Source organism: Serinus canaria, chromosome 1 (genome assembly GCF_022539315.1).
Source record: "Serinus canaria isolate serCan28SL12 chromosome 1, serCan2020, whole genome shotgun sequence".
Taxonomy (NCBI): Eukaryota; Metazoa; Chordata; class Aves; order Passeriformes; family Fringillidae; genus Serinus; species Serinus canaria.
This window is the reverse complement of record NC_066313.1, coordinates 109,415,448-109,436,774: the sequence shown is the minus strand read 5'-3', so window position 1 is coordinate 109,436,774 and position 21,327 is coordinate 109,415,448. Positions and strand designations below refer to the sequence as shown.

Genomic DNA, 21,327 nt, shown 5'->3' with positions numbered 1-21,327 from the left:
CAGCAACTTTGCAGCCACAGTCCCTGTGGGACAAAAGCCATGTCAGTATGAGTGGGGACCACCTGGGACAAACTTTGGGGTACAGGGCTGACCACTCCTTAGGCAGGAGCTGCAGAGGCGAGGGAAGGGAGAGTTGTGGTAGTTTGTACCAGGACAAGCTTGGCCAAGAGTCTGGAGGGCAGGGGCTGCCCACCTGCTCCCAGCTGGTCAGCTCAGGGCCGTTTGAGAGGCACAGGAATTTGCAGGGCTCTCAGGGATATGCTGGTCTCTCTTTACAAGGAAAGCAAGCCCAGTTTGGTGGTGGTTTTTTGTTTGGTTTTTTTTTGTTTGTTTTTTCAAAGGTGCTCAGCATGTAGTGACCTTCCTACTAACTGGCTTCCTTTTTTGCTGTGAACTATCCCCCAAGAGTTGTTTTCAAGTGCTCTTTGCTTTTAATAAGAATCACTAATTAATCTAATTTTTAAAAAAATAGCACCTGCCATTTCTCATGCCAGGCCTGCCATTGCACTGCCCTGCAGCCCCAACCCCAGATAAGCATTGTGCAAACTGCACTGATAACTTGGCCTCCCCTCCTCCCATCCCTTATAAACTTCAGCAAGATGTCACCAGCATCCAGAACTCATCAGGATCACTGCTGTCCTGCTTTCCATGGTGGCTGGTGGGGAGGGAAATGAGTCTCACTGCTCTTGCAATCACCTGCTCCTTCCTCCAGCAGCATCCCAGGTTGCCCATGGTGGAAAGTTTTGAAGCTCCTGGCCATAAGGAACAGGAAAGGAGTCTTATAAAAAACAAGGGCTCTTCCCTTAAAGAGAAAGAAACAGATGCTCTGTGGTCATTTCTAGGAAAAGCTTTCAGTAAGTGCTTAGCAGCCAAAACTGATAACCAGGAGTGAGCCTGCCCTTTGTGCTTGACTGCTTGCATTCTGGTTTCTGTGACTTCATACTGACTTCTTGCATCCTTTCCAAAGCTTGATCTATGCAAGATTAGGAAAAACATGGTCTTTTGTTTCTTTTCCCCACTCACCAGCTTTCTTACACATGTTAAGTGGTCATTTCCACTTCAGCAAGAGTGGCAGGAAGAAAACTTGCAAAAAATCACATTATTATTTACTCTACCTTCATGTCCCTCTCATGATCTTGTTTTTGTAACTCATAGATTTCTATGAAGTGGAAACAGTCTGACTGGCATGCTGAAACAATTTTATCATTAAATATTGCCAGAGATTGCTCAATCCTTTATATCATCACTAAACAGCTGACATCTAAACAGAGAGGACCTTTTAAGAGTACAGTTGTGCTTTGGGGGTAGATATGTGCATTTTGAAAAAATAAGCAGTGGGATGCATTCCTGTTTTCCGTGAGATCTATCTGAAGAGTTGCATCCTCTGCAGGGTGACAGGGTGTGGTATGTGCTAGGGTCCCCAGGATGAAGGAAGACTTGAGAATCTGACTCCATGTTCTTAGAAGGCTAATTTATTATTTTATGTGCTTATATTATATTAAAGAATACTGTACTTAAACTATACTAAAGAATAGTATAAAACTATACTAAAGAATAGAGAAAGGATACAGACAGAAGGCTTAACAAGATGCTAATTAAAAACTCATGACTGATTCCTCAGAGTCTGACACAGTTGATGGTGATTGGCCATTAAGTAAAAACAATTCACATGAAACCAATCAAACATTCACCTGTTGGATAAACCATCTCCAACCACATTCCAAAGCAGCCAAACACAGGAGAAGCAATCAGATAATTCTCTGAGGCTTCTCAGCTTCTCAGGAGAAAAAATCCTGGTGAAGGGATTTTTCAGAAAATATGACAGTGACAACAGGGTACACTTGAGCAGAAAGGCAGATCAGAGCAGAGTCTGCCTTTCTTGGCTCTCCTGGAGCTGCAGCAAAGCAGCTGGGAACAGGAACCTCTCTTCTGTCAGCACTTCAGAATCTCCTACAAACTCTCCCCAGTCACTGCTGACCAGTCACTACACCTGACCAGTGACTCCTCCACTTCAAAATTTGTTTTTTTCTTCACCCTGGGCTTGCACAGAGCTTGGCAAGGGGGATGGAGACAGCCCTGGGCTCTCCTGGAAATGGGGAGGTGGGAGTCAGTCATGGAGACAAACTGAGAGCAGCTAAACACAAGCGAGGGCTGGGATTGCTGATGGCAGCTTTTCTCAGGAACATGGTCTGGGATTTCTGCAGTTTTTCCTTTACTAAATGTCTCACTCACATGCTGGCAATTACACATCATGGCTTAGGAAGGGATTATGTCAAAGGTAAGCTGGACAGCAGAACATTCTGAAGGAATTTCTAAGTTTGACTCATGTTCTAAACTTGCAATGAATCTTTGGGAAAAATCTGCCTTTGATGCATTGCTCTTGGATGTGCTCATGACCAGATGCATTCATTTTCTTCCATTCAATTTCTGCCAACAAATCTCACTGCTGTTGCTCAGCAGGTGATAATGATGATCAAATGTTGTGTGTCTTGTGAGGTCTGGTCTGCTGAACTGATGCAAAGTGATCACTTTCTCTTCTCATACCAAATTCCCACTGGATGGGATTCATCTCAGCAGCTTTGCTTGTCCAGAAGGAGATTAGAATTAGAACTGCCTCGTCAGCTCCCTCCTGAGACACAGACACTGCTGAAAGGGGTCTCATTTCACCTTTCCTGCCCACCCACATGATGATGTGACCTGGAGGCATCTGTCCCTCCACTGGCTGGACAGGCAGCATGGACAACTCATCTGAACAGGACACAAAAGGTTTAGGCCATTGGAAATCACATGTGATGCATCTCAGGAGATTTTTTTTTTCCTCCAGAGATATACAGGCAGTGTGAAGTCTGCATCATAAAAAAACCCTGTAAATGAAATTTACATTTCAGTGAAATATTTTTGCCCACAAAAGACAAAAATGTCTGCCTAAGACATATGGATATGATTAATTCTAGGGAAAGCCATGAAAATGTAGGTCCAGAAGAAAGTAAAGGCATAAAACCACAAAGTTGGCTGATACTTTTCAATTATCTGAGCGTGTGGTAATAGACATAAATTCAGATTAAATTCACTTGAAGACGTGTTTCTCATTTTTCTCTAAAGAGCCAATTCTTTTCATCTCTCTGAACATACAGAGGGCTCTGGTTCCCTGTATGTTGCCCACTGGCACAGGTTGTCCAGAGAAGCTGTGGCTGCCCCATCCCTGGGAGTGTTCAAAGCCTGGTTGGATTTGGCTTAGAGCAGCCTGGGCTGCTTCCTTCCTCCTGGCCTCAATAATCCAGGGAATAACTGGGGAACACTCTGGAGGTCAGAGCTCAAAGGTTTGGAAGTTTTGTGAGGACTGAAGGGTGCCCAGAGAGGATCCTGCCATTGTGTGCATTGCTCCCTGTATTCCCACCATAACTCCTGATTTGGGAAACACAGAGAGGATGTTCCCAACAAACTTTAGGGATAGCATTCACCCCTCACCTGGGGCCCAAATGGTCTGTCAGACCCCCACATCTCTCTCATTTTCTTTGTAAGCACAGTTCCCAGAGTTCTTCCACCAGCCAAATAAATAACTTGCTTTGGGGGTTCCAGTGAGTGCTTTTGGGATTTGAATTTGTTCTGTCTCTCCTCTCGTTTTTCCTCTTACCCTGCTCATCAGGTGATGCATTCTGCATCAGGTCACTGCTGCCAGCTGGATAAATACAGGTTAGCAGGTCTTTGGAACTGACTGGCTGAGGGGAGATTTTTTTTCACTGCCAGGACAAATCTCACAGTTCTTGAAAAAAAATCTTGGTAGTGCTTTATGACTTGTTTGCCTCCCCTTAATTCCTTAAACAAAATGACAGATTTGGTACAATGGGAATAAATGAGGGGCTAGGTTTCTCTTGCGGCTTTTTCCTCCATGGCTTGAGGGGGGATTGATCTCTTTTTGACACCTGATTTTAGAAAATCCTTCATGCCTAAGAGCCAAGGCTGGACCATGGGGCCTTTTCTTGCTGGAGCTCCATAAGGTGGAACCTAAGCCCTTGCCTGCCTTCTTAGCAGTCTTTAGTGTGGTTTTGGCTGGTTTTCTGCTCAAGTTTTTGCTTTTCATGAAGGAAAGCCTCTGTAACAATTCTGGTTCCTACAGTTCCTCCAAGGCCAAGGATTTTCCAAGAACTCATGGTTCCTGGATGCCAGGTGATTCTCAGCTGAATATCACTCAGTGATAGAAAAGCCTCAGTGCTTTTCTCAGTTCAGCTTCTCTGGCCCGGAATGATCTGGTTTCTCCCAAAGAAGAGGGCAGGATTTCAGCCACCCTTGGTCTCCTTATTCCCTGACAATATGAGAGGAAGATTCAGCCCCTCATATCTGAAATGCCTTTTGGAAGTGCCCTCTCCTCTTTTTTTTTGTTCTCTGCTGACTGCAAAAGGTGCTGAGATGCACAAGACTCCCAGCACTGGTGCTGCTACTGCTCAGAGGCTCCTGGAATGCAGTCCCTGCATCTCTGGATGGGATAGAAATGGGATTTCAGCTGTGGCTACAGCCTGTGAGCCCTGCTGTGGAGCTGGGCAGCCTGGCTGCCCTTTCAGAGCCCAGCCACCTCAGCTCTCTGGCAGAGCCTGCGGCTCCAGCGGCAGGCACGGTGCCCATTGCCCGGCAGCCCAGGGTGCCAGCTGACCCCTTAAAGGAGGCTTTAAGGGGAACAGAAATGAAAAACAGCTGTAACCAGAAATGCATGTTAAGCAGGATCTGTGCTGTGACACCATGAGATAAATGGATCTCCCACATCACTCCTAAATCAAAACAAGGACACTCTCAAGAGAAGCTTTGGGACTGGTGTTACGGTTGGAGACCAAGCTTGTTTTTCTTTCTTTCTTTTGCAAAAGTATTTTTTGTTGAAATTTTTTGTTTTGTCAGACAAAATATGATGCTCTGCTTCATTTGTTAGTCCTGCTTCCCTGCCAGTCCTGCCATGATCCCTGTGCCAAGCGGCATCAGGCCCCTCTCGAGTGGCAGAGGCACTTTGTAGCGTCTTACAAAAAAAGTTTCCCCTTCTTCAACACGAATCTGACCCTTTTTCCTTGCTTGGAGGAAAGTTTTTTCATTTATTTGGAAGAAATATTGAGTTGCTGCTTCAAGGAGCAGCAGAAAAGAAGCAAATTAATGACACCCACTGTCAGGTTACAAAGACCCATGGAGCAGACCTCTTTCAGAAGCATCTTTGAGTTGCCCACCAGGGTGTCCTGCTTAGCCCGCTTGATTCCACAGGGGACATGCCAGCACCCCTGGGCACTCTGTGCCTCACAGCCTGCTGCCTGGCATCATCCCTCCAGGACATCTGGCACTGATTCCAACCAGACTGTCATTTCCAGGTCAGTCTCCGCATTTCTGCTGACCACGTTGCCTCCATCATGAGATCATGTCTTTCCAGAGGAATCCTGCTAATGCCTTCATTCTGCCAGGCTGGTATATATAGGGGGAGCTTCCCTGGGGCGGCACTCCAGCCAAGGCATCGCTGTCTCCCCAGCAGCGGCGCTGCCCCTTCCGCTCTCCCCTTGCAGCCACAGGTCTCAGCAGCAGCAGCAGCAGCAGCAGCAGCAGCAGCAGCAGCAGCATGGACATTACCATCCAGCACCCCTGGTTCAAGCGTGCTCTGGGACCCCTCATTCCAAGCCGTTTGTTTGACCAGTTTTTTGGAGAGGGTCTCCTTGAGTATGACCTCCTGCCTTTGTTCTCGTCCACTATCAGCCCCTACTACAGGCAGTCCCTCTTCCGCAGCGTGCTGGAGTCGGGCATTTCAGAGGTAAGGGCCCTTTGATTTCCTCTCCTTTCCTACCTCTCCCTCCTTATGCCTCCAGCTGCTCCTCTCCACCCACATCTCACACTGCTGTAGCCCCATGTGTGGGGATGAGGAAGACCCCGAACCCACTGCCAGGCACAGCCTACCCACCCCTTCTTGGGCACAAAGGAAGACCTCACTGGGGACAAAGCTTCCCTTTGAGAAACAGGAACCATTTTAGCTCCTTTTGAGGGTTGTTTCCAACACAAGAATCTGGTTTTGTTGCTCTGTGCCCACCACCTGTGTAGTGAAGAAGAGCAAGGCTGCTCCCAGAGTAAGTGCCTGTGAGGGCAGTTTGCCATGGGAGTGCAAGTGGGAGCTTTCTCCACCTTCTCATCCACCCTGGGAGCTTGGTGGTTTTTGCAATCCCTCACTGAAGGACCCCAGAGCAATTTTCTGAAGGGAACTGTAGGAAAATGTGTAGCTTTGAGGGCCATGATCCAAAATTCAGATACAGGTGCTTTCTGTAGCCCTCTCTTACTGTTCCCCTCCCAGAACTACAACCACAATGATACCATAAATCACTGAAAGGACAAAACACATGCTACCAGAGAGTCTTACACTGGTTTCCATACCCTCTCTGTGCCTGGTCCATCTGGCAGGTCACTGAGTGCTAAAGGGTCCCTGGCACAAGAATAGCAGCAAGGATAAAAACACCTCTCCCCAGAGCAGCAGCCAAGGTTTAGACACCAACCATGGCCTCCTGGTGACCCTGACACCTCCCACAGCCTCCCAGTGACCCTGACACCTCCTATGGCTCTCACTGTCCCTGGGTCCCCACAATGGGACTCATTGAGTCCCTCACTGAGTTTCATAGCCACAGAAGGACAAAGTGCCAGACCACCCCTTTTTTGGCCTTTGCCCTGTGGTGATGTTGGCAGTGCCCCACAGCCAGAGCTGGGGCCTCACTGTGTGACAATGCTCGTTTCAGGTGAGGTCTGATCGGGACAAGTTCACAATCATGCTGGATGTAAAACACTTCTCTCCTGAAGACTTGAGCGTGAAGATCATTGATGACTTTGTGGAAATCCATGGCAAGCACAGTGAAAGGCAGGTGAGTGGAAGTGATGGTGATGGTGGAGCAGCTGGGGAGTCCAGCTCTGTTTTCCTTCTTTCCAATGGTTCTCAGCTGAAGGAAAAAAAAAAAAGAAGAAAGAGTTAATTATGAATTGTCATTATTGGCATGGGCTGTTTCCATAGAGCCCCCACCTGATATCTGAAAATAACAAGCTAATCCACCCCTCTTTTGTTTATTTTCAATCATCATCTTCCATAACCATCAGATGACCATGTCCATTGTTCACTAATAACACTGGGCCAGACACAGAACATCATCTGGCACTGCTGAAGAATGGCTGTTTTCATAAGCCAGAATCCTTAGTGAAAACAGAGTTTTTATATGCCAGTCTGGGAGAGAAAAGCAAGAGCAAACAAAACAAAAGAAAACCAACCAAGTGCCTCAGGCTTGGAAACTTTTAACATGGATGTCATGGAAATATCTGTGGGGGTCGAAAAGTGAATTATACCAGCAGGGATTTAATTCTTCTCATACACATTTTTGGCCAGACAAGGCTCTTGCCTGGAAACAGTATGTATTTTTAAATATAGTTATTATTCTCATGGCCAACTTTAAAAAAATAATTGCACTTCTCATTCTTTTGGCCAAAAAAAGAAGGGGGCCAGGATTGTGTACTTTGGCTGACACAGCATTGCAGCCTAGTAAATAAATACATGGGTACACATGTCTGCCTTGCCTTTACCTTCCCAGGCCCCCAGACTTTGTCTCTAAGCATCCTTTGAAATCAGAAGCCCAAATCAGATCCCAGTCTGGGATCAAACCTATGGCCAAAATCACTCCCTGCTGCTGTGCTCAGCTCTTGCAGCTTCACGTGTCAGGGGGGACAAACCTGTAAAATTAACCCCGACAGAGGTGCTCCCATCAGTCCTGGCAGTGCAGTGTCACGATGAGCCAGGGTGACTGTGGATCTCCTGCCCTGAGGAGGCTGGACAAAGGGAGGCATGGGGAGTTTCTGACACGCCTTCCCCCCCTTTCCCCACTGCCTCTCAGGACGACCACGGCTACATCTCCCGGGAATTCCACCGCCGGTACCGCCTGCCCGCCAACGTGGACCAGACTGCCATCACCTGCTCGCTGTCCAACGATGGCATGCTGACCTTCTCGGGCCCCAAGGTCCCCTCCAACATGGACGCCAGCCACAGCGAGAGGCCCATCCCTGTGTCCCGGGAGGAGAAGCCCAGCTCCGCGCCCTCCTCCTGAGCCCGCCCGCCACCGCGCTGGGCAGGCTGCCACCACCTGTAGGTCGCGCTCCCAGAGCCTTTGCATAGATATCAGTGAATGTCTCGAGGGGTTTCTTCTCTTGGTTCCTCCCCCACTTTTTTTCCTCTTTTTTTTTTTGTTTTCTTTTTTTTTGTTTTCCCCCTCTTCCCTTGGATGGAACGAGGGGCTGGGTGAGCGGCTGGTGGACTTGGAAGCTTAAAACCTGGTGGGGATGGCATGGATGGCAGTGCTGTCATGCTGCTGTGCTTGCTGAAAGGGTCTTTGTCTGGTGCTGTAGCCCATATCCACCATCAGATAGGAAGGAGTGCATGAGTAATGCTGGCTGCTGGTGCACCAAGCCTCGAGGCAAGGCTTGGGACAGGGGAAAAGCCCTGCAGCATTGCTGTACCTCACTCAGAGTTCAACGGGTTACTCTCAAACAGCAACAGAGCCAAGCCTCACACTCAAAACCCCGCGTCCGTGTGACAAACCTGCCATGAGTTCCTTGCAACCGCAGGAGAAATAATAACAACAATAATAATGATTAGCAATAACATCTCGCCTTCGGGGGGTTGCAACGTGTATTTTTTTCTTTCAGCAAAGTGTTTCAGTGTCTCTGTTCACACCTCTGCCCTGTCAATTCCCTCTGGGACAACTGACAGGAGGACAAGCATGTCTTTCCACTGTCTTTGTAGGCCCTTGGGGGGGAGAGAGGGGGGCTCACCACTGTGCAGAGGCTTCCCATCCCCAGCCAGCTCTCCCCAGCCTGTGTATGAGACACTGTCTCCCTTGCTCTCCTGTAACTCTAGGGTAGCTCCACCTCTCTCGCTGGTATCTGGCGCTCAACCTGAGAATGTGGTCAGTGGCGGTCAATAAAGTGATATAGGAAACATGCAACCAGTGTTGGGGGTTTCATTTGTTCCTTTGGAAGGCTCTTGAAGGTCACTGTGGTGCCCAGCACCATCTGGAGGATGTGCTTTCCACTGCTGGAAGTACATTTTGTGACGATGGCTCACCCTTTCTTTCATGTTCCTGTTATCCCTTGTGCAAGCAAAACCAAATGTCAGAACCCAGGACATTCCTCTGGCTGCCCTGGGTGATTTGAGACCCTGGAAGGGGGCTCAGAGACCTTGGCATGGAGTCAAAACCACCTGTGCCTTCCATTTTAACCCATGGAAACCATTACCAACTTTGTGTGAAGATTTACAAGCCACAAGGGTTTGAGTAGAATGCTAGTTAATTTGTCACAGGGTGCAAAAGTAGAATTTTGGGGATTTAGAATGGGGGTTCAAGAAGCAAGTTGGAGGAATCTGGGTGTGTCCTGTCCTTCTTCTCCTTCTTCTTGTTGTCCATCTTCTGCTGGGATAGTGGCACTGCTGGATTGGTTTAGAGTAGAGACAGACTGTCTAACATAGGTGATGGGTATTGGAAAATTATTGTCAATAAAGTACACATAATTTGTTGTATAAAAAGTTAACACCACCCTAAGGGCGGTCACTGTGCCACAACCCGACCTGCTGGACAGACCTCAGCAGGTCAGAGAAAGAATGTGATAGATAAGAGAAAATAAACAACCTTGAAAAGCAGAACTGACAAATCTCAACTTCTGTGGTTGTGGAGCTGGAAAAAAAAAGACTTTCTATACCTTGGGGTCATCTCAACCACAGAAACCCAAGACAAAAGGATCAGAGAAAGAGCAAAATTCAGCCTGACCACCACACCATTCCTTCAGACCACTGGGTCAGTACAAACAGCATTTCAAACCTCATGCCCATGGACCCACATGACAGATTTAATCTGAAATTAATGATTAAGGTTGTTATGTGGCAGGGTGAATGGGGTGGAGGTACAAGCTCTCCCTGCAGTTTCCACACATGAAATCCACAGCTCCAGTGTATGTGAATACCCAAGACTAAAGGTTTCAGCACTCATGCTCTGCTCAAACAGCTTTCACACAGATGGATATCCAGGGTGTTCAGGAAAGACCCCCACATCCCCATAATTTACCACATAGGTATAATCATCTCAGACAGGTTTTGCTCTGCCAAAAAATTGAGCCCACCAACCTCCTCCTCTTTGATGCTGATTAGCTGTGAAAAACGGAGGAAATAAATGCAGTTGTTTGTTGGTTGGTTTTTTCTTTTTTTTCCTCACGGTGTGGGCTTAGTTATTAATATGAGCCACAAACATAGAAGCTCTGAGACTATTTAAATTTAAAAGCCACTTGCTTCTGCCATATCTAGGCCAAAACTCAGGGAGGGCTGGGAGTTAAGGAGCAGAGGCATCACCTCTTATCCAGAGAAATTGAGTGTGCCCCAGGGCTCATCCCAGTCCCTGTCTGCATCCCCTGAGGGATCATTACTGGGACCACAGCATCACAGCACCTGTGCAGAGGCTGGGACAAGGCTGCAGGAGGGGGAAGGTGCTGCAGATTCAGGAGAAAGCAAAGGAGGGAGATTACTCTCTGGTAATTAGAAAGCAATAAATCCTCTCAGCGTCTGACACTCTTTTAAACCAATTTTTTACTGAGATTAATTACTGGGCAATCTCAGAGCTTTCTACCACAAATTGTGCAGCCCCGTTGTGTTTGCATCTCCTGGGGGGGAAGGTGTGAATGAGTGCACTTTGGGAAAGGGCAATTCCATTCCAGGAGGGAGCTGTGGCTGCAGGCGTGGAAAGGGCATTTTAACTGAAGCTGCCTCATTTCTTTGCCTGGTGCTAACAGGTCCCCATCCTCTGCTGCTTTCCTTTCAGATGCATCTTTTGCCAGAGCCTCAGTGCTTCCCTGCCATGTGCTGACATCTCTCCCTTTCCTGACAGAAACCCAGCAAAGCCAGGAGGGAAAAAAAAAAAAAAAAAAAAAATCGAATCCCAGACATTTGACCCCCATTCAAACCTCTCAGAGGTGTAAAAGTAGGGAAAAAGATTTTGAGCGTGATCTGTGTGCAGATGTTGCCTGCAGGTGCCTGAGCAGCCTGTGTGTGTCTGTCAGGGCCATCAAATGACATTTGAGCCATTTGTGGGCCCCTTTTTATGCCTGGCTGGCAGAAAGTGAGAGTTTTGGTAGGAAGTGACAACAGGAAATAATGGTAGAAATCAGGGCAGGTTTGAGACAAGCCAGGAGCCATGAAGAGGGGGCAGAAGCTCAGGACCCATGCTGCCCATCACTTTTGGGGACACCAGACCATGACTGCCTCCCTGCTCTGAGAAGGAATGATTTTGTAATCCATAAGCTAATTAAGCACATAAGCAGCTCTGAAAGCCTCTGTGCAAGGACATTGGGGTGTCTGGTGCTGTTTTGTGTGGGACAGGGAATGTGTCCCCAAACCCAGAGTCCCTCTGACCCCAAAAGGCTCATCCACTTGCAGAACAGCTTGAGTACTGCCACTAATGCCTGTGTGTCACTCAAAATATTTCAATTTTTTTCACCCAGAAAATTGAAAATTTCTTCCCAGTCACATCTGTCCAGGGTACTCCTCCTCTTCTGTGCAAAAATTCTTGTTTCTCTTTGCTGAGATTATTTGTCATTTAGAGAAATTCTTGTTATTCATAACCTATGGTGGTTTCAGGAAGGAGCTCTTCACCACAACTTTCTTTGCAAATTTACCTATTAATAATGTGTTGATAACACTCTTTAAGGATTAACAAAATTTCTTGGGTTTTTTTTGGTTGTGAATTAGTCAATAGTTTTATGATGGAGGGAAAGGCAGCCAAGGACCCTGCCCACAGGGAACTTCCAGAGTGTTTGGGCAGGTTGTGATGTGGGGCCTTTAACCAGGGCCTTCTGCTCAGGGTGACTATTCATCCTCTTTGCAGGGCGCTTTTATTCCCTGTCCTCCTTTTCCACCCAGACTGGTAATCTTGCTTCCCCACAGCAAAGCAGAAATGACTTTAGCTTCTCCTCCAGAGGAATTATCAGAGGGCTCTCAGGAGGAGGCAGCAGATGGTGCTCCAGGGACATGCAGCCTTCTCCAAGTAATTCCCCTTCTCCCCACAGGCCCCAGTGACTCAGTGGGGTGGCAGTGACATGAGGGACAGCAGCAGCTTCTGGTGCTGCCCCCTCTTCTCCTTGGCACTGCCCTGCCTGGGCAGGGTACCTCTGCCTGCTTCCTCCAAGAAAAATCCAGGAGCAAGAAATGGCAGGATCCAGCCTGGGGGCCACCAGCCAGGATGCTGTCCCTGAGCACTTGGGCCAGAGCTGGCTTGTCACTTGTTCTTGGCAGGGGGATGAGGAGGCTTCTCCTCAGGCTGCTCACCCAGCCCTCTCTGCAAGGCTGCGGGGCAGTTAAGGGATGCTGCATCCTCCCCACGCTGATCCTTCAGCTCTGGAATGCTGTCCCCTGGCTCCTGGCAGAAGGACAGCCCTGCAGGCAGGGAGGGATTGCCTGGCCAAGCCGTGTCCCCACAGGGTGGCAGCCTTGCCTGTGCTCTGGCACTCCCGAGGGCTCCCTTCTCACCGGGTTTCAACATCTCCCCAGGGAGATGGGACCCAGGGCACAAGGATCCAACCAGAGTTGCACAACTCTGGCATTTCTTGGTTTCTGACTGATTTACAAGTTAGCCAGTGCTACATAAAAACTGGGAGCAGCCTAAAATTTTACCAGCATTTTTCACCCAAAGCAAATCCTACTGCATGCAATCTCTGTAACCCCTCATCTCCTTGGCATCATCATCAGGATTTGGGCTCTGCTACACAGGTCTCTAAAATCTGGAATTAAAATAGCAGAAGCTGCCTCTGTTAGGAAAAAAAAAAAGGGCTAAAAAAAAAAATCCCAAGCATTCTCTCAAAAGAACACTGGGCACATCTTTGCAGTTTATTGCAGTGTTGGGCACATAAATCTGGGAGCTGCAGCCAGAGGAGACTGTAATGATGTGGGCTCTGCCCCCCGACTTGGACTTTGTCCCTCTGGTGTGACCTCTTGTCAGGACTGGCTTGGAAAGCCACCAGCTCACACCAGGGGAGCAGGTGCCTGCTGTGTCCCTCCTTCCCAGCTCCTGATCTGGCTTTTCCCAGGGGAAATGCAGTCAGGGCCCATCCAGAGCCCACAGAGCAGGCCTGGAGCCTGCTTACATGGCTGGTGCTTCACTTGCAATTAACTGGCCCTTTTAATGAGAAATGTCGGCTTGGGACAGGCACAGATGTTCGTGGCATTTCTGAGAGAGCAGCACAAGTGGAATAAAAATGAAATCTCAGTTGGAGAGGCCGAGGCAAGATGGTGGAGTGACGCAAGCCGACCAAGGCTCAGGAGACTTCTCTGTGCCTCAAAGTTCATCCTCCAGCTGACTTGCAGAGATCTGCCACACATCATGAGAGGCCTGAACTCCTCTGAGGGAGAAAATTGTCTGTTTGCTTGGGGAAGGTGAGACCCAGCTGCCCCGGGGTGAGGGCAGAGCTGATCCACAAGGCCCTGGAGCCTCCCTGAAGCACTCATTGCTCCTGAGGTGGGCTGTGGTGTCTCGCTGGGGTTTTGGGGTGGCTGAGGGTCACTCTGCAAGGGTCCAGAGGTGGGCAGGCAGTACTTGGGGTGGGTTCAGCACACGAGGGGCTCATGGACAGTGTGAGATTGCCTGGTGTGTCCCAGGGGGAGCAGCAGCTCAGCTGGCAGTCAGGAGAAAGGTAATTTCCATGATTTGCTTGTGGTGCTTTCTCGGCTAAAATGTCATAGCTGCTCGATCATGTCATTTACCCTCCTCTGATCAGGGGGAACTGAGCATTGCTGAATTCAGAGCCTGCTCTGCCTTAGGCCATCAGTGAGATCTGCACACTTGTGTATTTCTGCACACAAACCCCATAACATCCAACACAGCATTCGCACACAGTTTTATCTCCTTGGCGCCTTGAGCGTTGTGCTCAGAGATGCTGCACCCGGGGATTTTTACATCCTCATCCGAGAATTCCTGCGTTATTCCAAAGAACCGGCTCTGGTCTCCCTTCCCGCGGCTTTCCTGCCCTGTCTGCCCGGCAGGACCCGGGAGGTGGCAGCAGCCCCTCGCCGGTGGGACCGAGCATCCTCTGCATTGGAGGGGAACACACGATGGTGGCAAGGTCACACTCGGGATTTGCCGAGTATGTCCTGTATGTTCCTCCACAGAATGTTGGGCTTTCCTTTTTCCCTTCCTTTTTTCCCCCTCTCCCCGACCCACCACAATAATTATTTCGGTTTTCTTTTCTCTCTCTTCTCTGACAAGGCGCTCAGAGGGAGCAGAGCAGCACCATTGTCCGCGCTGTCTCCGTTTTCCACCCACTCAGGCTGATGTCAGCCCTTCGCTGCAGGATTTAATGCATTGCTCTCTGCCTTCCTCACTGCTTATTTCCACAACTTTTTGTTTCTCATTTTTTCCATCTGCTGGGGAAATCTCAGAGACAAAGCTTGGTTCCCACCTCTGATGTCCTTTTCCTCCCCGCTGAGCCGTGCTGGAGGATGGGGCGTGCAGGATCACCCTGCCACTGAGTCACCAGAGTGGAAACAAAAGGGAGCCCAGGGAACAGGCCCCTCACAGTGTTTTGCAGGCCACTGAGGGTCAAAGAGGTCCCTTTTATTCTCCCTTTGTCCCTTGCATGAGCCCAGGACACTCTGCTGAGTCTTGCAGGAACAGCATTTGGCTCCAATGATGTTGATATTGAGATAACTCAGAGCTCAGAGCTGAGCTGTAAAGGCCTTTGGAAGTCTGCTTCATAGTTCTCCTTGCTGACTAAGGAAGGTCTGGGGTTTAATTTCCTGCTATGTTTTTGTTATTGTTGTTGTTTGTTTTTACTCAAAGGGAACTATTTGGAATGTCTAGCCTTGTCTCCGCTGGTTTTGCTGGAAGGCTGCTTGGGCTTTTGGGAGGATTTGCATGTTGAACTCTCTCACACTGTAAACAAAGCGTGTCAAATCCCTCCCAAGGATGATGATTTTCCAAAGCATTCTTTAAGATCCTGACCTTTCTTCTCCAGTAATTTATGAACTACTTCCAAACCCTCCACAAAACAGTAATGCAAAAAGCCTGACTTATTTATGTGCTTCAGCAGGCCATAGGGGTAAGAAAAGTTATACATAGCCTTGTTTCAGTCTCTGGATATGCCATTATTTCTCTTCCCAGTGAGGTTCACGACACCAGGATCTATGACCCTGTCCATGGGCCTGCAACCAGGAAGCCCAACAGGCTCCTTCAGCCCCCATAGCAATTTGGCTTCCCCTGAGATGATTTCTGCTGCTCATTGATTTTCAACCTGTCAGCTCAAAGTCTCACCTGAATTTAATGCAAAACAAATACCCTGCCACATCAATGCAGGGAAAATGGAATATGATGAACTTAATCAGCAGTGGCAGGGTGGTTCAGCAGAGTCTGGGAAAGGATTTTGTAGAGGAAAGGAATTGTTCACAATTTTTTGCTGGGCTGTAGTTTCTTTAGCAGCACACACCAGAGCTGACTTGCTTTTCTCTTCCAGGCACTACTAATGCACTATCATTTTATCTCCCTATCATTTCAGCCTAATAAAAAAGGCAGCACGGAGTAAGAGAGGCGTAGACTGGGATGCATGGAAGGCCCAAATAAGAAATAGTATCAATGGGTGAGCTGGAGGAGTGGTTATAACAATATTCCATCTCCCTTGGAAAATAGCAGCCCAGCCACACCCCACCTCACCTGGGGGACTGGCAGATAACTCAGAGGTAAAGTCTCCAGCTAAAGTATTATGGACACATCAACTCCTTTATGCTTCAGTAACACAAAATTAAAAAAAATCCAAACCAAAACACAGATTAGAGCCAATATATGTATTTTTCTCCTTTGATAAGATGAAGTGCAGGAGCCACTGCAGCACCTGAAATGTTTGTAAATTCTCTCCAGAGGAGTGTAGCAGAAATCAGCTGTGGTCACTGTGCAGCTGGGCTGTCCTGCTCTCCCTCCCACCAACTGATGCTCAGGGTTCAGCCACTGAGGGGGACTGAACTGGAACTTGAGATTCTCATTCACATTTTTTCCCATTCAAATTGCAGGAGGTTGCCTCACTGTGTGACTTCCATGTTTGGATCATTAACCAAGCAGCTGAAAATGCATTAATTAAACCAAGAGATTAAAAATTCCACCCCCAAAAAACAAAAGAAAAACAACCAACCAACCAACCAAAAAAGTAATTAAAATAATACAGAAGAATCTGACAGAATTTTACCTGCATGTTTTGGAGTAAGGCAGCATAAATGGAAGGAAAAACTCACACCCACAGCACTTGTGATTTCACTTCCTGAGAGTTTTCACTGCCAGCCCTTGCAGGAGGGGTTTGCAGCAGGGATGATGTGAACAGGACAGGAATCACTGAGGTGAGCAGCCACTGTGCCAAAAAAAACCCTCTGCCTGTGACCACCACAGCCCTTGGGTCAGAGAGGGGTTCCTCAGCACGTGCACCACAGAATGAAGCCCCCCAATAAATCAGATGTGAACTCAAGGTTCTCAGGCCTCTGAGGTAAAATGCTCTCCTTACCTTGAAACAGAACCAGACACTGAAGTCTCTGGCACATTTTGCTGCAGCTGCAGTGTCTCAGGACACAGCCAGGTCAAAGGGTTGTAGACAGAGGGAATATTTGTCATTACATCCACCAGAACAGCTGGAAAAATTAGAGATTTTGAGCTCTGAAGCCAATCTGCAAGTCAGTGAGGACTTTGAGAGATGAGCCTTGACTCTGGTTGTTATGGGAGGTTTGACATCACCCCCTTCCACTGCTGTGGCTTGGTCTGCAGGGGAGGACAGTGGCAGCAGCCACATTTCCCAGACTTTCTGCCAAAGTTTTCCTGCTTGATGCCTGTGCAGCCCTTCTGTTGGAACTCTGATGGCTGAAAACTTTGAGCTTTCTGAACTTAAGGGTGCCAACCCTCAAGTAAACACCTCGTTTGACCTGAGAGCTTGGAAAAGGCTTCAAAAATTGAGGGATAGCACAGAAACAATATGTGTGTAGTTTGGGTAGTATTGTGTGACCTCACAGGGTGAAAAAACTTAGATTTGGGGTTTTAGTATATGGTGATATATGGGAGCCAAGATGGAGAATTTTGGGTGTGAGTTTGATGTTTCTTTGCACCTTATTCTTCACGAATCTGAGTAGTTTTCTCCAGTTGGGTGAAGGATGTCCACATTGCGGGTTTTTGGTGGTTAGAAGCATAAATAAAATAGATGTCAACTCTTTATTGGGTAATTGGGACTTAAATAGCCTTGAACAGACACCATTTTAGCTCACTTTCTCAACTTGTTAGAGACAGCTCACATCTTGTGAGTTTGTAATAGATAAGGATAATAAATTCAGAGTGAGACTTCAAAAACAATGTCTCCTGGGTTTTATTCACTCTGACCTTGGAGCAAGAAAGATTTTTCAGCACCCTTCCATGGGTTCACAGGTGCTGTCAGCACTCATGTGTCTGCCAGTGAATAGGAGCAGAGCTGGGAGACCATGCAACTGCAGCAGAAATCTGGTTTAACCTCTTGTCTGATTGTTATTGTCATATTTTCTGGAAAAATCCCTTTGCCAGGATTTCTTCTCCTGGGAAGCTGAGAAGTCTCAGAGAAAAAAGAAAACAATATTATCTCATTTGCCTCTCCCTGTTTTGCTGCTTTAGAATGTAGTTGGGAGGTTGTTTATCCAACATGTGAATTGTTTTTACTTAATGACCAATGACTCTGGAGAGTCACGGGTTTTTAATTATCTTAAGTTAAGCCTTCTGTGAGTTTCCTTTCTCTATTCTTTAGTATAGTTTTAGTATAGCATTCTGTAATATAATATTATATCATAAAATAATAAATTAGCCTTCTAAGAACATAAGATCGGATTCTCAATTCCTCCTTCATCCTAAGGACCCAGCAAATACCACATCTGCTGAGTTCACTTCTCTGATAAACCTTAAAGAAAGAGAAGATGGAAGTCTGGAACTTACAAAGGGGTAAAAAGGTGGGCAGGATACAGTTCAACTCTTATTACTTCTTGTTATAAGATAAGCATGAAAATTTGTCATAATTCTTTATGTTAAAAAGTGCACTGTAGAGATACAGAGTACAGAAACCTGGCAGAAAACTCTTCTAGACCATGGGACTGCTTTGAGGCTGGATGCTCTGGGTACAAAAGCTGCTTGGGTAGCCCTGGGCAGACAGATTACATGAGCTCAGGTGGCTGCACGAGCCCTGCACAGGCAGGGCTGGGACAGGGAGAGGGAATTATTGAGCCCCTTGATAGTGGGGACCAAAGTTTAAGTGTGACAAGATTGAAGAAGACAGAGGAAAGGCAGAAGAGGAGGTACATGAGGGAGGAACATTTGCAAGAGCAAGGACAGGGGGAATGGCTTCAAACTGAAAGAGAGTAGGTTTAGATCAAATATTAAAGAGAAATTCTTCCCTGTGAGGGTGGGGAGGCCCTGGCACAGGGTCCCCAGAGCAGCTGTGGCTGCCCCATCCCTGAATGTGTCCCAGGCCAGGTTGAACAGGGCTTGGAGCAGCCTGGGGCAGTGGAAGGTGTCCCTGCCCATGAGAGGGGGGTGGAACGAGATGTTCTTTAAGTTCCCTTCCAAACCATCCTAGGATTCTGTGATCAGCAACCACGGGATATCAGCTGGGAATACTCAAGGGCTGAGTGCCAGGATCTGTGCCTGGAGGAGGCTTTTGTGGTATTTTGGGCCTGGTGGGTGGGTGCCCTGGGAAAAAAGTGTGGGTGCTCTTACTCTTGTTAGAACTCTGTGGCAGCATCTGCTCACAGAGGATGGACAAAATTCAGACATGTCCTGGTGTGGAGAAAAATCTCCTGGGGAAAGTCCCAGTAGCTAGAGAGCCAAACACTCCTTGGGAAAGCCCCAGACTATCCCCACCATGAGGTGGTGGAGAAGCAGTCTCAAGGGTGGAGATGAAGTTGTGCATAGGTGGAAACCCCCCTGTTCACCCCAAAGGGAGGGCCCAGGGCCTGGCTTTGGGCTGGGGGCACAGTGACACTACCTGGGGCATCTCCAGGGCATTAGCTGGGCTCCTCCAGGGAAAACATGGAGAGAGGGAACAACAGCCACTTTTTTAGTTTGTTGTTTGGGTTTTGTAATAATTATGAGTTATGTGCTCCACAGCAAAGCACCAAGGGAAACGGAGAGGTTTTTTTTACTGGGTTCCCTTTGAATCCATCTGTCTTCTGGGCAGTGTCTTCCCCCTAAAGCCACTGCCTTTTGATCACTCCACCAGTCCCTGGCAGTGCCCCACATCCAAACTGGCTCCAGCTCTCCCTCTGTGTCACCTCCCTTCTGCAGCCAGCTCCTCCAGCAGCTGGCTCCTCTCACCTGTGGGATTCATTCCTCATGTTGCACCCCTGGGGCAGCTGCTCAGCCAGGTGAATTTGGCAGCAGTGCTTTCCCAAAGAGCCATTTCTGAGCTGGGATGGCAGGCAGCGAGCAGACACCTCTGGTGTGTGCAAAGGAAGGTGCTGATCTCTGTGCCGTGCATGTGCAGTGGGAATGCCAAAGAAGTGACAGAATCACAGGCTCACAGAGGGGTTTGGGTTGGAAAGCACCCTAAAGATCATCTATTTCCAGCCAAGGGCCAGGCTGCTGACATTATTCAATTTATCACTTCACCCTGGGTTGTATGGACACAGTGACACCACCACGCCAGGAGCACCATGGGGACCAGCAGGCACCAACAATTCAGCTGAGCCTTGCAAAGTGCCAGAACCTCTATACAGAGAGTCACATTCATATTTTCTGAAAAATCCCTTCACCCAGGATTTTTCTCCTGGGAAGCTGAGAAGCCTCAGAGAAAAAGGAAAACAATAATTATCTGATTTGCTTCTCCTGTGTTGTGCTCACATGTGGAATGTGTTTGGAGATTGTTTACCAACAGGTGGTTGTTTCAATGGTTTCATGTGAATTGTTTTCACTTATAGGCCAATCAGTGCCAAGCTGTGTCGGGGCTCTGGAAAGAGTCACGAGTTTTTAATTATTATCTTTTTAGTCTTCTGTCTGTATCCTTTCTGTATTCTTTACTATAGTTTAGTTTAGTATTCTTTAATTTAACATAGTATCATAAAATAATAAATTAGCCCTCAAGAACATGGAGTCAAATTTATCATTCCTTCCTGCCACAGAGCACCTCACAAGTACAATAGCAGAGCTTCCCTTTCCATCTAAAATAACAGCTGAAAATAACTCTCCCTTCCAAAGGATGGTCCTGTTTGAGCCCACGGTGCATGACAAGGGGGTTATTTATTGCCAGAGTGCTGAAAATAGGATTTTACAAGGAGAGGGAGGGTGACAAAGCCTATTCCCAGAAAGCTGGGACATTTGGACACCTGTTCCTGAGTTAACCAGTGCACTCACATGCATCAGAGATGTGTGGAGTTATCAAGGTCTCCTGCAACACTTCAGAGCCCACCAATTTTCCAGCTGTCACCAACATGCTGGCTGGTGTCCGGGGCTCCCCTTGGACCCTGCCTTTGCATTTATTTTGCTTGCAGTTGGATCTGGCTTGGCAGCAGAACTCCCCCCAGCAGTTCTGTGAATTTCCCTTCACTTTTTTAAGAATCAAAGCCCCAGGCAAAAACCAGAAGGCTGCACACCAGTGGGACAGGTGAGGTGGAGGCTGCTGAGCTGCCCTGGTACATTTGGGAATGTCAGTGGGGAAGGGATTGCCGGCTTCACCCCATCCAGTCCCTCCTGTCATGAACAGCAACTTGAAAGCCTGTCCTGCCCAGCATGGCTCACAGAACATTTTCTTCCCAAGCCTCAGTGCACTCTAGAATGCAGAGCAGTTCCTGACCACCCTTGAGCCAGTTTAGATCAATAGGGTGAAAGATCAAAAGACCCAAATTCTGCTGCTCTGGGAGGGGGGAGATGGGGGTGGCTGCAGGTCAGCTCAAGGGCCTTGCCAGCATCCCATCAGGAGAGGGATGCTTGGAGATGAAAATGCAGGGAACAGTCTGCAGAGGAATAATCCTGCTTTCAGCTTGCTCATGTTTTTAGTAAGTTTGTAGGAAGTGTGGGGAAGCTCAAACTGGCATGCAATGAGCAGGTAGGAAAGGATTTGGGATCAGGTTGTGAATGGCAAGCCCCACCATTCATCCATCCATTTCCCACCCCTATTAATTACTCTTCTCTGGGCTGCAAGGACGGGATCCACCTCTCCTAACTCTGGAGGCCTGGGGCAGACATCTCATCTGAGCTCACTGTCCTTTTCTCCCTGGGCAGGCAGTGGACAGGAATAGCTGCTCCATGGACAGACACCATCCAGCTGACCCACTCTTGGCCA

General features: G+C 48.0%; 1 protein-coding gene across 1 annotated transcript; it reads left to right on the top strand.

Moving 5' to 3' along the window:
- Positions 1 to 5,472: 5,472 nt before the first annotated feature.
- On the top strand, positions 5,473 to 8,928 carry CRYAA (crystallin alpha A). Its single transcript, XM_009089587.4, has 3 exons — positions 5,473 to 5,773; positions 6,741 to 6,863; positions 7,878 to 8,928. The coding sequence occupies exons 1-3, from the start codon at positions 5,585 to 5,587 to the stop codon at positions 8,085 to 8,087; spliced, it is 522 nt and encodes a 173-aa protein (XP_009087835.1). The 5' UTR covers positions 5,473 to 5,584; the 3' UTR covers positions 8,088 to 8,928.
- The last annotated feature ends 12,399 nt before the right edge of the window (positions 8,929 to 21,327 follow it).

Coding starts and splice junctions, on each gene's coding strand:
- CRYAA (XM_009089587.4), top strand. CDS start 5,585: ATGGACATTACCATCCAGCACCCCTGGTTCAAGCGTGCTCTGGGACCC. Junction 5,774..6,740: donor TGGAGTCGGGCATTTCAGAG/GTAAGGGCCCTT, acceptor TGCTCGTTTCAG/GTGAGGTCTGATCGGGACAA. Junction 6,864..7,877: donor GCAAGCACAGTGAAAGGCAG/GTGAGTGGAAGT, acceptor ACTGCCTCTCAG/GACGACCACGGCTACATCTC.